Source organism: Diadema setosum, chromosome 2 (genome assembly GCF_964275005.1).
Source record: "Diadema setosum chromosome 2, eeDiaSeto1, whole genome shotgun sequence".
In the NCBI taxonomy this organism is placed as follows: domain Eukaryota; kingdom Metazoa; phylum Echinodermata; class Echinoidea; order Diadematoida; family Diadematidae; genus Diadema; species Diadema setosum.
The window spans coordinates 20,165,401-20,181,681 of record NC_092686.1 but is presented as its reverse complement, the minus strand read 5'-3'; the positions used below and the strand labels follow the sequence as shown (position 1 = coordinate 20,181,681).

Genomic DNA, 16,281 nt, shown 5'->3' with positions numbered 1-16,281 from the left:
GATTGCACACAATAGGAGAGACTGGTGATCCCATTGCCACACCATGGATTTGCTGGTAGTAGGTTCCATTGTAAACAAAGTATTTGCACCTCAAACAGACTTCAAGACGCTTGCTTACTTGTGATGCTGAAAGACGGGTTCTATCTTTCAACGTTGTGTCCTTATCGAGTCAAGACAGGATAACATCGAGTGATTTGTCTATCGGTACAGAAGTAAACAGTGCTGTATTAAATCATAAGAACAAAGTTCTTCATCATCCTCAGCACATTCACTCCTAGATTCAGCAAAGGCTTGAGAGTTGACCACATGATGTGTATCTTTCGTTCTATGCACAGACACCGTGTATACATACCGCGCCATTCAAGTGCAAGACATACTGACTTTGTACAATAGTAACTGGGTACATAATAGCTTCTGACCACACAAGCATTCAGAATTAAAGGTTTCTGGGACAAACACAGTACTAGGGATACCTCCCTCCTATGGTAAGGAATTTTGCAAATGGACACCATGCCCCCATAGAAGCCCTTAAAGCTGTCCCCCTCCCCCAAGTTTGCAATGTTCTCCGGTAGTAGTCAGAAAGAATGCATGGAAGGTGAACTCGTGCTAACATCGGGTCAGTGCGAGATCCCCCCAACCTCTTGTTCTTGATTACTTGAATACATACGCACACACACACATACACACACACACACATACACACATATATCTTTCAAATGTACAGAACATCATCTGTCAATCACTGCTTAAGTATAGACAAGATTTACAAAAGACATTAGAATGAAATTTCCCCAAGACTGAGCATAACTCGCATGTTTTTTATGTTACTGATGTGATTAATGAAAGACATTGTAGGGAAACATGCAAGTTATTTCATTTCATATCAGAGACAAACTTTTCCTCCAAAATTTCCAGTCTTTCATGTATTCCTTTGAAAATGATTATTCATTTCCTGAAGGACCTTGTAGCCCAGATTTAAGGTCAAAGCTTGATCATCATTGATACCCTATACTGCAACATTCTTACAATTGTAGTTTTTCTAGTTTGCCTGGTGTGCCTCTCTCTTATTTTATTCCAGACGATACTACTGAAATCCAGCTGAAAGAATTTTACTCAGAATCTGTTTACTGCTTTGAGAAATCATTTTAAAGTACATGTATTGCGATATCACCACAGGACAATGTGGGTGCATATGTGTTAATGTTGTTGTAGCATGTACCAATATTGAAATCAATATGTGTGTGACTGATAAAACTGACAGGAAACCATTGAATATGAAGTTCATATCATTTATCCAGTCAAACAGGATAAAAAAATCAAGCATGAATTCAAGGAGCACCTCAAAACATTTCTGTCTGAAATGAATGCTAATTTGAGCTGCAGGTAATAATCATATCTCTTGAATTTTGAAGATGCCAAAAGCAGATGTTAAATCAATCACTGGCCATTAAGTGCATGGCATGATTTGCACCAAGTTCATGAAAAAGAGTTATCATTGTGTCAATATTCAAATTATGTAAAATTCTTTATTCATTTGTATTAATGATATCACTTTAACCTGCTGTTAGTTCACTTTTAAAATGCACTGTGTATGTCATTTCAATATGAAATTCTTGTAGATTTGTGATAAAGTAAAAGATTATTTTCTCATATTCAATTAAAGGGTGAACCATTGCATCAGGAGGGGTCATGAGGAAGATGTTGGAAGGCGTACTACTCATTATGTATTCATGGACCGCTCACTGGTGCATACAAAGCCGGATGATGTACCCAAAGACAAGGTAAGGGTACTAACTGTGAATGTATGGAATGCAATTCAAACTTGACCACTGTCATCCTTGTAGCCCACCTGAGCCAAGGCTCAATTCAGGCTGTGGTCACAACCCCCCACCAAATCAGCCTACTCAGTGGCTGGGCGGCAAGCTTTTAGCCAGTTTCGACTGGTTACCGACTGGCGACTGTCCGGGCACCACCTTTGTTTAGAGCATTGCTTTTTTGCTGGTGCAGTTTTACTGCAGAATCAAAATTTCAGCTGTGCCGGCACACTTTTCACTAGGCGCCCAAAGTAGACTCAGTACCGCGTGACAACCTAATATAGCAGTCACCGGTGAGCAATTTATGAAAAAAAAAAATGGAAAAAATTACAAACACACACACACACACAAAAGCACAACCAAGGGACAAGGGGGAAGAGGAGCCAGGGCTGTTTGGAAGAGGCAGGGGAAGGGACACATGCAAGAAAGCCCCCACAATGGTCTTCCCCTGAGAAAAGAAACGAGCAGCTGCAGCTTCTACCTGACACGGGTAACCCACACAGAAGGGGACTCGGCTAGCAACATGCTGGACAGGGACAGCAAATTTGAGGCAAATGAGATGGAAACTGAAAGTTTGGGTTTTGGGGGGTTTGGATATAGTACGGTATGCACCATATATTTTATTTTTGTAAATTTCGTGATTTGGGTGCCATTCGCAAATTTAGTGACACACGAAATATTAACTCAATCTGACATGCACTCATACACTTTTGTGTTACATGTATTGTATTCCTGTACCCCATTACTATGAATTTTATTCCACTTGTGAATTAATTTGAAAGTCCTGATTCACAAAAGATAAGACTCGCTGAATATATGGCATATATATTTTTATGGTTTGGATTTTTTTATCATCTATTGAATAAAGATGTAATCAGTGAAAAGAAATAGGGATAATGGAAATATAGAAATAAATAGGATGTAGATAATACAGTAAAAGTAAAGTAACAATGATATTTAGGAAATTCTAACCTAGGAGAGATGAAAGATTTTTTTGTCATGATTTCTACTTCCTTTTTATTTGATTTCCTATTTTCCACTTGTTATTTATCTTTGGTTTAAAATCTATGAAGGTTTCTGTCGATATAGAATGTTTAGTAGTAGAAGGCTTCATGGTACACCACCTATTCCTGAGAGAGACATACACAAAGAAAAATATGCGGTGTCTTCTACTACTAAAGTAGCTTTGGTTTCACAACTAAAGTTGATAGTTTGTAATCTAATTGTTAAATTTTTATCTATAAGGCAAATAAAACATATTTTGTGAAGAATAAGGTACATGTGTAGAATGAAAGTCATTTGTTTATTCGCATGATACTATCGGGTTTCCTTTATGTGACTCAGTATACAAATACAATGCAGGTAGTCATCACAAAATCCTAAAATCTACAGGTGTATGGTTTCACAGTTTATCATCATGTGAGTGCTGGGCTTGTAGATCTTGCTGCATGTCATAGTCATTGAAGGGGAATCAGTTTGTCCTCATTGGTGGGTCAGATTCGAAGCAAAGGCGTTGTTTTTGGCCAAAAGGCAGTCAGATATATACCCACGTTGCTCTTGAGAAATTTCCTGCAGAGACCAGCGGGATACCGCAGATGCCTCGGCAATCACTAGCCGAACAATTTCCTTAAGTTATTTTTATTTCCCCCCACCCAAGTTTTGATCTGAAATCAACAGCTGACCAGTGGGAAATTGGCAGGGCATCACTTTGACATCACTGGGGCCTTAAGCCCCCCTTGACTTCTCCAAAAATTGCCTTATTTGCCTAAATTCTAGCAGCAACCAAGCAAGTTTCAAATTAGCCAGACGCTGCCCTGAGTTGTGACTGTAGCCTTAGCTATAAAATCATTTTTTTCTGTAATGCCTCCACCACGAAGTGACACCAGGGTCCCGTTGCATAAAAGTTACAATTATGGTAACTTTGCCATCCAATGGTAACTACCTTGGTAACAATGCTCAACAGCCAATCAAAATCAAGAATTCCATGGAAGTTACCATTGGATGGCAAAGTTACCATAATTGTAACTTTAATGCAACGGGCCCCTGAGGCATTATGTTTTTGGATTGTCCGTCCGTCCATCCTTCCGTCTGTGCGTTCGTCCATCCTCCCAGCCATCCATAGTCAATTTTTTGGACAGGGGAACTGAAAACCTGTTCGAGATATCCTATTCCTAATGAAACTTGGCATGTATATGTATGAGTGAACGAATTTGTGCCTGTTAACTTTTTAGTGCACAAGGTCAAAGGTCAAGTTCAAATGCTCAAAATTTCACTATTTCCCCTATATCTATGCAATGCCTGTCTGCCCAAAGTTTTGAACTTTAGAAAATCGACAGCTCACCAGCACAAAATTGGAAGGGCATCACTTCGGCATAAGCCCTCTTGACTTTTCCAAAAATTGCCTTATTTGCGTAAATTCTAGCAGCGACCAAGCAAGCTTCAAATCAGCCAGACACTGCCCTGAGTTGTTACTGTATCCTTAGCTATATAATCATTTTTTTTTTAATGTTTTTTTTTATGTTTTCAGGTTGTCCATCCTTTTGTCTGTCCTTCCGTCCGTCCGTAATACCCCCATCTCACTAGACGGCGATTCCGCTATGATCATCAAAAATCGACAAAGCGCGGCAGATCATGGCTTGATCGCTTTAAATCTTCTTCATCATATCTTGAGCAGTTCAGAAGCGAGGAGGGACGCCACCATCGCCATGGTTGGCGACCTCGCTACGGAAGTTTTGAACATGTCCAAAACTTTCGTAGCGAGGTCGCAGTGGTTTTAGAGCGTATCACAATCGCCTCACGAGCACATTAAAGGCGCCACATTCGTAACTGACGGGCTAGCAAAGCGTTAGGCGTAACTCAAGCGCATCGAAAGCGGCCCCCATCGCCCATGAAAATTACCACTGTTACTGTATTATGTAACAGGAACCAACCATGAACGATAGAAAGTGATGCACAGGCTAGGAAGGTGGACATGGAGAAAAACATAAAATTCATTTTTCCACGTATACTCAGTACGAATCTACTCTGTTTATTAAATTGTCTGTTTGTCATATACCATTCCAAGTCATTGAAAGTAAATTAAGCTGTAATCTTTTCATATATATCTTCATAAAATTGTCTCATTGTAGGATACGATTTATAGTTTTCTTGTAAGCTGGTTCTCTGATATTATACACATTTTACCCTTTTAATTGAATGGATGACTTAACTTAGTGCAATTTCACATCAACTGGTGTGTTCTAGAATGCTAAGATGTAAGGGTAAAACCCTATTCTGTGTATCCATGTTGGTTTGATACTGACATCTGCCTGAAGAAATTCAATCATAAAACCCATTTTATACCCTGATCACTTAAGATCATAGCATGAGCCCGGCGTAAAATTATAACTGTCGCTCCGATTGTATCACTGTTGTAGCGAGGTCTTGATAAGCGTACGAATATCGCAACACAATCGGTTTGATCGCAGAAGCAGCGCGTCTCGTCGGCCTGGAAATGCGGCAGCAACACGGCAAAGTCGTATTATCGTGGCGCTATTGCTTACAGTGCAGGTTCAACGTAGGGAAACTGTAGTGTAATCGCCTCGAAGGCCAAATACCGGTATGGAGACGGACGACCATCGCGCCACGATTTGTTAAATCGTCACAGATCGCCATGGTCGCCATGGTCGCCTTCCTAGTGAGATGGAGGCCTAATCAATTTTGTGGACAGTGTAACTAAAGAACCGTCTGAGGTATCATAACCAAACTTGGCATGTATATGTATGAGTAAGCAAAGTTGTGCCTATCAACTTTTGATTCCATGCTCAATGTCAAAGGTCAAGGTCAAATGCTCAAAATTTCACTATTTCCCTCATATCTATGCAATGCCTGCAGGATTTTTCTTGAAACTAAGTGTATACATGTATACCCCAATAGAGATTCGCTGGGAAAATTTTTTTGCCAAAAGGTCAAGTTCAAATGCTAAATTTCAGTTCTTCCATATCTCAGAAGTGGCCAAGGTATCATTATGAAGCTAGTTTATATTTATGCATGTACATTGTACTACCTGACATTAGAATTCTCTTGGAAATTTTAGGGTCAAAGGGCAGGGTAAAATGTTAACTTTTACTATTTGATACTGAAATTACTCACGGTATCTTCATGAAACTTGTTACATATGCATGTTCTGCCAGACATTGATTCTCTTGGGACTTTTTTTTGGACTATTTGATACTGAAATTACTCAAGGTATCTTCATGAAACTTGTTACATATGCATGTTCTGCCAGACATTGATTCTCTTGGGACTTTTTGTGTCAAGGTGAAAGGTCAAAGGTCAATGTCAATTTTTTAAAGTTTCACTATTTTCCCCCATATCAATGCAATGAATGCCTGAAGGAGTTTTCTTAAAAACTTGTATATACGTTTATTACCAGATAAAATTTTTCTGGGAAAGTTTTGGGCCATGCGGTAGAAGGTCAAAGGTCAAGTAAAAATGCAAAAATGTAACTTTTTTCTCCATGTTTCGAAAATGGCTCAAGGTATCATCATGGAAATTGTACTTATGCATGTTCTGCCTTACAGTGATTTTCTTGGGAATTTGTATGCCTTCGCCACGAAGTGGTGCCGGAGGCATTATGTTTTCGGGTTGTCCGTCCGTCCGTACGTACGTCCGTCCGCATTCGTTTACGCGATAACTTGAGAAATATTGACTGGAATTTTACCAAACTTGGTGCAAGTATAAAGTATGATGGGGCAATTATTTGATTAAATTTTGGGTGAAATCGGCCAAAGGTCAAAGGTCAAGGTCAAATCATGAAATTGTATCCGTTTACGCAATAACTCAAGACTGGATCGAGTAAATTTCACCAAACTTTTTCCGAGGATGATGTAAGATGGGACAATTACTTGATAAGTTTTTTAGTGATATCAGACATAGGTCAAAGGTCAAAGATCAAGGTCAAATCCTAAAATTATCTGTTTATGTGATAACTCAAAACTGGATGAAGCAGCTTTCACCAAACTTGGTCCAAGTATGATGTATGATGGGGCAATTAGTTGAGGAGATTTTAGTGACATTGGAAAGAGGTCAAAGGTCAAAAGGTCAAGGTCAAATGCTAAAAAGTTGCTATTTTCCCATATCTATGCAATGCCCAAAGGTATTTTATTGAAACTTAGTGTAGACATGTACTACTGCGTAAAAATTCTCCAGAGAGAGTTTCATGTCATAAGGTCAAAGGTCAAAAGGTCAAAGGTTAGGTAAAAATGTAAACAATTTCACTTTTCTCGCAAATGGTTCAGTGTATCTTCATGGAACTTGGTACATATGCATGTACTGACTGGCAGGGATTATCTAGGGAATTTAGGGGTCATGGGTCAATAGTCAGGGGGTCAAAGATCAAGGTCAACTCAAAATTTTACTGTTTCCCTCATATACTACCGTAGTATATGCAGTTCTTGCATTATTAGTTTTAAAACTTAATATATACATGTATTACCTAATGGAGATTCTCTGGGAAATTTCCAGCCAGAAGGTCAAAGGTCAAAGGTTAAGGGTGAAAGGTCAGGTTTAAATGAAAAAAATCTATTTTGTACTGTAATTACACTCTTTCTTCATACCTTGAAAATTACTCAATGCATAAACATATAACAGGGTCGGTCAGAAGTCAAGTAAAAATCCTTAATTCCCCAAATATGTGTACCTGCACTCTTAGACAATTATAGCAAACCCAGAAAGTGAACATTCAAGACATTTCTGACAAACCTGTCATATCAATATTTTGCCAGCTATGTGAAACTGTCATCACACATTGTGAAGACATTGTACTATACAACTATTGGGAGAATCATGCATTATGGCGGAGGCATCAGTCACCATAGCGACATTTCTAGTTTTGATCATTGGTGAAGGTCAAATTCTCTAAATTTAGCTATTTTCCCCATTACTATGGGATGCCTAAAGGCATTTTCTTTAAATTTACTCTAGACCTATTGAAAGAACCATGCATTGTGGCAGAGGCATACCAGTTGCCGTAGTGACTAGTGTATTAAAATGTACTGCTTTGATATCTTACTGTCCCCTTTTAACAGGTATGGATCACGGGGGACCGATATCTTATATCACTTAACTCGTCTTCATGTAATGAGTTTCATATCTCATTGTACTTGGCACCATATTTTTTCCCTGAAATTTGAGGGTTAGTACTTTATGTACAGAAGTCTTTTCCCTGATAAAATTTATAATATCTGATGAAATCCAGAAACCTGAAGACCATTATTTTTCTGGTATACAAGTATGGATTTATGAAATTTGGACATTTTTATTAATGTTGAGATGCTTATACACTAAAATGAGGAATGTTAGCATGCATTTTAATTTCACAAATTTTGCAATAGCCAATATTCACGAAATTGTAATGCATGCAAAAGTTCTTGTCTACAATACAATGCATATAAAAAAAAAAAAAATCTATTTTTGGAGGGCTGCTACTTCATAATTGTCAGCTATGGAGAGCACAATGTTGGTTGTTAAGAAAGGAAAATTCTTCCTCTTTCCATTGATACCTAATTGTGTAACAAATGCCATGCATGACTGAGCACAAGAACTTTAAAGACAACAATGACAAATTGCACTTTTTCCAAGTTATGAGTGTTATCGTGAAGGAACAATGAATGTCTCACTGAATGGGTGATATCTGTGAAAGTGATCAAATTAACAGGCCAGCCTGCGCAACTGCAGGTTTGTGTTTTTCTAACCTTTTATGGTCCAAAACCTTCAACATGGCCACGCTGTCAATAACTTGGTCAGCCCACAAATGTTAACCCATTAAAATGTATCCATTTTTCTCTTTGCATATTCATGACATGGTCTGTCGCTGTGAGCTATGGTGTTGAATATGAATACCAGTAGAGAAAAATGGACTGTGTGGGTTGGCGTTCGTGGGAGTGACCAAGCTATCGGACAAGTGGCCATGTTAAAGGTTATAGACCATAAAATGTTAGAACAAACCCTAATCACAAACCTGCATTTGTAAAAGCTGGCCTAGTTTTTTTGCTGCGTTCATCAACAGATCTCATCTATTCAGTGAGACATTCATTGTTCCTTCACGATAACACTGATCATACTTGGAAAAAGTGCAATTTGTCATTGTTTTCTTTAAAGTTTTTGTGTTCAGTCATGCATGACATTTGCCAACATAAAATCAAATGAAAGAAAAGAGTTTTTCTTTCCTCACAACCTTCATTGTGCTCTCCATAGCTGACAATTATGAAACAGTAGCCCTCCAAGCCAGATCACCTTCTTTTTTTCTTCTTTTTTTCTTTTTTTTTCGATATGCATTGAATGGTAATGGCAATTCCCGAAAAATTTCATACCGCGAAAAGGCTGTCGGGTCCCATTCACAAAAATTTCATACCTCCAATACATGTATATCTTGTTATAGTGTATAGTGGGACCAAATGTGTGCATATCAAATGTCATCAAATATGACAGATGGTAATTTCAATTTTCCCTAGTCCCATTAGTGTGTTCCTGCATGTTATGTTTAAATAAATTTTCAGTTTCTGCAAAATTTCATGAAAGTTTCTCAAATCATTGGATCTTGCCACACCAATAGAAACTATCAAACCTTTGAACATGATGAGAGTCATAAAAAGAAACGGAAAGCAATATTATCTGTATCATGATTGCTTATTGCAATTTTTGGTGTGTCATTTTTTCAAAATATACATCATTCCCAATACCAATACATTTCAGGGGAGGAAATGTGATTGCACACTTTCTTGCATTTGACTGAATTGCATCAGTTTTATTTTCTCTCTCATCCCATCCCTTCCTAAGGCAAGTCTTTGTGTCCTTCTGAGATGATTTCACATCCTTCACACTTAAACACCATCTTCACGAATACTAGCAGTGATCTATTTATGCATGTATAGCATCTTGTATAAGTGTCACGTGTGGATGTCTGTGTGTGTGAGTTGCAGTCATTCAGTTGCTGGGGAAAATATTGCACTCAAAGTTTTTGAGTTACAACTCTTTCTTCCTGCCATCTCCTGTTGAACTTGTGCTGTGTTGTCCATAATACATTTGCATGTTGTCTCTTCTTATTTTACGTTTCTTTGCACGATTAAACCAAGAGGTTGAAATAAGAGTTTTTGAAATGTTGTAAACCTAGAATATGAATACACAGATATAAGTATGTCCTTTTGTTTCTTTTTATTTTCACATAGGGAATCAAATGGCTGTTTTTGCCATGCCGGAAAAATGACTACAAATATATATCGGAGATAGCAGGTGGCAACAATCCAAAGCAAAAGCTGAAGGCTGAAGCCAAGGATATCCGTTTGTTCCATCCAGACTTTGTAAGATATGTACATAAAATGTAAGTTTGTCTTTGATATTGCATATTAGTCATTTCTCATGCTTTGCAAGGAAGATAAGCATCTCTGTATGAAACTTAATTATTTAGAATTGAATGTCAGTTACACTACCACCTGGTCATCCCACTGAGGTGGTCATTCTGTACCACATTCACATTCCTGATTTGGGGGGAAAGAGGTACATTTTAGGGGCTCAATTGAGGAAAAAAATCCCCAAAATGATTGAAATAGGTGATCTTGCTGGACTTTTTCCCAAAATATTTTTAATTAAAGTAGAAATTCAAAGTGAAGGCTCAATTTTTGCAATTAGACATCAGAAGCTCAGAAGTCATAGAATATAATGAGGTGACATTCCGTCACTTGAGCTATTCCAGAAGCGAAACGGTCACAGAAATGTGGCGTCTTGATAGAGCCTAAATACCCCCAATGCGTCAGGAAAGCTGCACATTTTGCCTGACGTCATGCACTGGATTTGCGAACTCTGCTCGGTGAATTTGTGTGCATGTCAATAGAAGTACTACATGTCTCTCTAGCTTTATATTTTCTTATTGAAAGTTCGAATGGGTCAATTTTAACATGTAAAAAATAAGCAACTATGGAGGAACCTTTCTTTTCCAATCTTTTATTCTACTTTTACTCATATTTCTCAAAATCAAGAGATTTAGACGACTACTGCACAGTCATTTTCTAACGTCTTTGATGTGAGTACATCATAGTTTATTCGAGTCATATAAACCCTCTTACACAAAATCATGAAGGTGCAAGGAAAAAGTTTGGTAACAGAACATGTAATGATATGTGTCGTGATAAGCAGACTTCCAAAAAGCGACAAAATATCAAATAAAGGGAGATTATTAGGACATATTCAACTGTGATATGTGATGCAGCTCAGGCAGCTCGCGATCCCATGTGGGCAATATTAATCCACGCAGTGATGCGGCTCTGGACTGTTCTGGCACAAACCAGCTGAGCGAAGTAACCCATTCTCCCTAAGCATGATGTGCATAACACGTGCTTGTATCAAGGAGGTGTGAGTCTGCAAACATGTAACGCACCACATGTTTCTACTCGGTGACTTGACTGAATCGAGTGGTGGGTTAGTCTCAATTCTCCGCCATGTTACTTTGTCTTGATGATATAAGAGGAGAAGAAAAAAACCCGATAGACTCGAGTTTCGAATAGGGAAAATGAAGTAGCAAAACATTTTTCTCTCTTCATATATGTCTTAATACCTTCATTATGCATTGAAATTCCCATATTCCAAGTTTTATTACTACCAAATTCCTATGAATGTCTGCTTTAATGGTGGTTTTCAAAATAGGGGTGGTGTGGCTTCTTTGTGTTTGCCCCGATTCTCACGAATGTGCACACTGTGCATGTTTTGCCACAAAGCATGCCAGGCTGACCTTCTTTCGCAGGGAAGTATATCTTCTCTGGTGTATTTATACCTTGTATACACAAAGTGTATAAGGGGGTTGTAGGAATCAGTGCGTGGTCTGTTGGGCGATCCATTGCAAATCGTGCGTCACCAACTCCTGCAGTTTTGAGGCAATTTTGATGAAACTTAGGGTTCATGATGACATTGAGGTGTAGATGTGGAAGACATGTTTTTTGTGTGTGTTGGAGAAAGTGTTGCCTGCCTTGCCATGGTAACCACAATTTTCTCAAAACATTGTGGAGCAAACTAAAATTGTACTTTCACTGACAGTTTTTGAGCAGTTTATTTCAAATTTAGTATTTATAATCTATAGGTGTAGTAATGCACGTCACTCTTTGTGTTTGTACCCAACAAGGCATTGCCATGGTAACTTCATAATTTCTTGAAAATCTTATGGAGTGAACTACTTCCACAATTTTGAAGCAAGTCAAATCAATTTTGGTGGGCATTATGGCATTGAGGGATAGATGTGGAATACCTGATTTTTGTATTTGCCACATAAAGTGTTGCCATAGTTGCCACAATTTTACCAAAACCTTGTGGCACGAAATCCTTCCACAGTATTTAAACTTAAAGGCATAATTTGCCATTTGTATATGAACCAGAAACCCAGCATTAGTGCTTCAAAATAGTTCTAAAATGTGAGTTACAGATAGAAACAACCAATGTAAAAATTTGAACCAGTATAATCGATTTTAAGTATTGTTAACTATACAAAATGTGAATAATAGTTATAATTAAAAAATGTTTCCAGACTAAACCGTATGCAGTTATGGTTTAATGAGAAAAATAGTGATATCTCCTTAGATTTTAGGCTTTATTGCAAAAAATCTTATGTGGTAGGATGTTTTATAATACAACTGACCTACAGAGATGCGTCAAAAGTGATATCTTGAACATCTTTTAAATCACTGCTCCCAAAGGTAAACATGACCTTTAAGCAATTCATATCTGGGCAGTTACCCCCTTGGCAACTACCCTCAGGATAACTACCACTCGAATAATTACCCCTGGACAACTACCCTTCTAGGGCAATCACCCCCAGGGCAATTTCCCCCCCCCCCCCCAGACAACTGCCTCTCCCCCCCCCCCACACACACACACTCCCCATAACTACCACCCCCCCCCAGAAAACTACCCACTGGACAAATACCCTCCCAGGACACTCTTTTTGTGTTTGATTTATTATCATTATAATACATAAGATGATAAACATTTAAAAATGAGAGTTGATTTCACTGCAAGTCATATTCCTTTATGATAAGAGAGGGGCTCTTGATATAAAGCCATAATTTCTGATGGGATCTGGGCACCGTTTCATTAAAGTTGTCAGTCTCTGATGATTACCATTGAAATGGCATTCGTTTTAGGTCCGTGTAGATCCATGGTAACAAGTCAGTGACCAGATCCTTCTCAGCCAATCAGAAACCAGCATTTTACTGAAATCATCAGAGACCAGAGACTAACAACTTGTGAGAGCTTACAGCTTTCATGAAACTGGGGTGGGGGCGGGGGATTCTCTGGGTGGTTATGGGGGGACGGGGTTATTGCCCTGGGGTAATTGTTCTGAGGGAGGTAATTGTCCCCGCCGAACGAGTTCGAGCAGGGGACTATGAAACGGGCTCCATACGTGTGTCCGTCCGTCCGTGCGTCCGTCCGTCCGTGTGTGCGTCCGTGTGTGATCAAAATCTTCAAAATTCTACTCCTTCGCCATTTCTAACCCGATTTTGATTCTGTTTGCTTTATATGATAGCACTACATGGGAGCTTTGAAACTTCTATACAGAATTTCAGTTGTGACCTTTGACCTCGACCTTTGACCTATATTGTACATTTTGCTTCAAAATGCTACTCCTTCGCCATTTCTAACCCGATTTTGATTCCGTTTGCTTTATATGATGGCACTAGGTGAGGGCTTCGAAACTTCTACACAGAATTTTGACCTTTGACCTTTGACCTTGATTTTTGACCTATATTGTACATTGCCTACAAAATGCTACTCCTTCGCTATTTCTAACCCGATTTTGATTCTGTTTGCTTTATGTGATGGCACTAGGTGAGGGCTTCAAAACTTCTACACAGAATTTTGACCTTTGACTTCTTTGACCTTTGACCTTGATTTTTGACCTATATTGTACATTTTGCTACAAAATGCTACTCCTTCGCCATTTGTAACCCGATTTCAATTCCGTTTGCTTTAAGTGATGGCACTAGGTGAGGGCTTCAAAACTTCTACACAGAATTTTGACCTTTGACTTCTTTGACCTTTGACCTTTGACCTTGATTTTTGACCTGTATTGTACATTTTGCTACCAAATGCTACTCCTTCGCCATTTCTAACCCGATTTCGATTCCGTTTGCTTTATGTGATGGCACTAGGTGAGGGCTTCAAAACTTCTACACAGAATTTTGACCTTTGACTTCTTTGACCTTTGACCTTGATTTTTTTACCTACATGTATATTGTACATTGGCTACAAAATGCTACTCCTTCGCCATTTCTAACCCGATTTCGATTCCGTTTGCTGTATGTGATGGCACTAGGTGAGGGCTTCAAAACTTCTACATAGAATTTTGACCTTTGACTTCTTTGACCTTTGACCTTCATCTTTTTGCCTATATTGTACATTTTGCTACTAAATGCTACATATATTACGCACCGCGTAATTTCTACTTTTCCTTGTTTTCCTGGTGGTAGTTATCCAGAGGGATAGTTGTCCTATGGGATAAGTTATTGCCAATCGCAGCGGACGACTATAATCAACTCCCCCGAAACCCACGAAACGTTTTGAATTTTCAACCGTCATCGAGGCAGTGCGAATCGGGCGTTCTCATTTTCATCAAAATTTCACCTTTTCATATCTCCGCTATACATTGACCAAAATCACTCAAACTTTCAGTATCAATGCAAAATGATGTTATCTGTCCACGTACGAAAAATCACGAGAAACAATTGAGTACTTTTTAAGTTATTCAACATTTCATGTTTCGCTGTCTCGGAAAACTACCCTCGATTATTTCCAGACACATCTGGTCGCACCACTAAATATTCATGAAACTTAACATACATATTCATAAGACATGGGCGGATGTTAGCAGAGTGCTGTTCGCTTTGCCGAAGACCTATTTTTGAAGTTACAAATGAAAATAAATGTGACCCGCTACAACAAAATGATCCTAAAGTCGGGCGAGGTCGATTATTTGAAAATTGCATGACAAAATTCCCTAATCTTTCTGCTTTAAATTGATATATAACTCATGTTATGAAAATAATCGGCTGCGGAGATATCAATGTTTAAAAGAGAGCATGTCGAGACGTCTGGGAAATCACTGTTTCGAAAAAAGCGCCCTGGAAGTTTTCCTTGCGACGCAATCGCGATCAAGGGACACGCAAGTTAGTTTTCACCTACGGACAATAGAAGGTAAACCCTAGCAACCCCCGAAATGCTCATTCAAGCACAGCGTCGGCCGTCTCCTCACCGACCAATCAGTGACCAGGATGCCAGGAGAAGCGGCTGGGCATAGCGCACCCCGCCCGCACGCTCCAGTCGACTTGGCAGTGTGCGAGCTTCACGCTTCGGTTAGCGGCAAGCAGCAAACTAACCAATGATATCACTCCGGTCGTTGTTAGGGGCGGAGCCTATCTGTTGCGCTCAATCCAAATTTTCGAACCAGTTTCTGCTTCATTGAAACGCCAAAAAACATGGCCCAGAAAAACGCTACTTTTTGGTCTTTCCTTTCATCATTTTGCTTCAAAATTTCGACAGATAATAGAAGACATGTCAGACTCCAATAGTATGTCAAAATCAGAAAATCGTAAGTTTTGACCAATTATGATGCTCTGACTTCAAACTCGATTTTCACGGCTTCGACCGTGCGCGACTTTAGGACCTTTTTGTTGTAGCGGGTCACAAATGAGGTATCTTGTCAGAAATCTCAAATTGTGTGGGAGCAGCAAACGAGAATAATGATGTCATATTCTAAGAAAAACTGATTTGCGCTTGCGCAATGAATGAACTTTCCCATGCTGCTTCGATCCAGCGAGCTGACTGGTCGATGCAGCATACTGTGTGTGCGATGCGAGGTGGCTGCTGCGGATGCCTACTAGTACACTGTACATGCATGATGAGAGTGGGCCGCGGGGTGTCGATAAGTAGCTGTGTGCTGCAGGGGACTTTGCCACCTCATAAACAAGCACTTACTTTGTCAGAACTGGCCTACTAAAAAAAAGAAGCAAAAATGTGAATATCTACCAGCTATGATACCACTTGTACATTCATGACATTGGATTATTCGGACTTTACGCAGATTTTACTGCACTAGTGAGTAACAATACAACTACGAATTCCCGGTACGAGTTACGATCAGAGTACAGGTGATTTGAGCGCCACAAAGATGTGGGTACGTGGGACTTTAAAGTTTTTTGTTGTTCACAAAGTCAAAATGTGAAATTTTAGCAACGATTTCTGACAATTATTTTCCGTTTTGAGAGTAATGCTCCATTTTGGAATATTTTATCGTCGTTATTTAAAGAAGGTAACAGAATGGTAGGTTAAAGTGAGGTTTTTACTTTTCATAACCATTTCGATTATCAAAAATATGAATTAATAGTAAAGTTACAGCAGTTTTGCTGCGACACTTTCCTAGCGGTTTTCGTGCGAAACGTGTTCATTC

At 39.0% G+C, this 16,281-nt stretch overlaps 1 protein-coding gene across 1 annotated transcript in view; it reads left to right on the top strand.

Annotated features, from left to right (window-relative positions):
- LOC140240627 (alpha-N-acetylgalactosaminide alpha-2,6-sialyltransferase 2-like) overlaps window positions 1-16,281 on the top strand; it is a 141,225-nt gene that overhangs the window by 105,156 nt on the left and 19,788 nt on the right. The window contains exons 6-7 of the mRNA XM_072320384.1: window positions 1,664-1,781; window positions 10,022-10,173. Coding sequence (XP_072176485.1) covers window positions 1,664-1,781; window positions 10,022-10,173 — 270 coding nt within the window. The remainder of the gene's footprint in view (window positions 1-1,663; window positions 1,782-10,021; window positions 10,174-16,281) is intronic.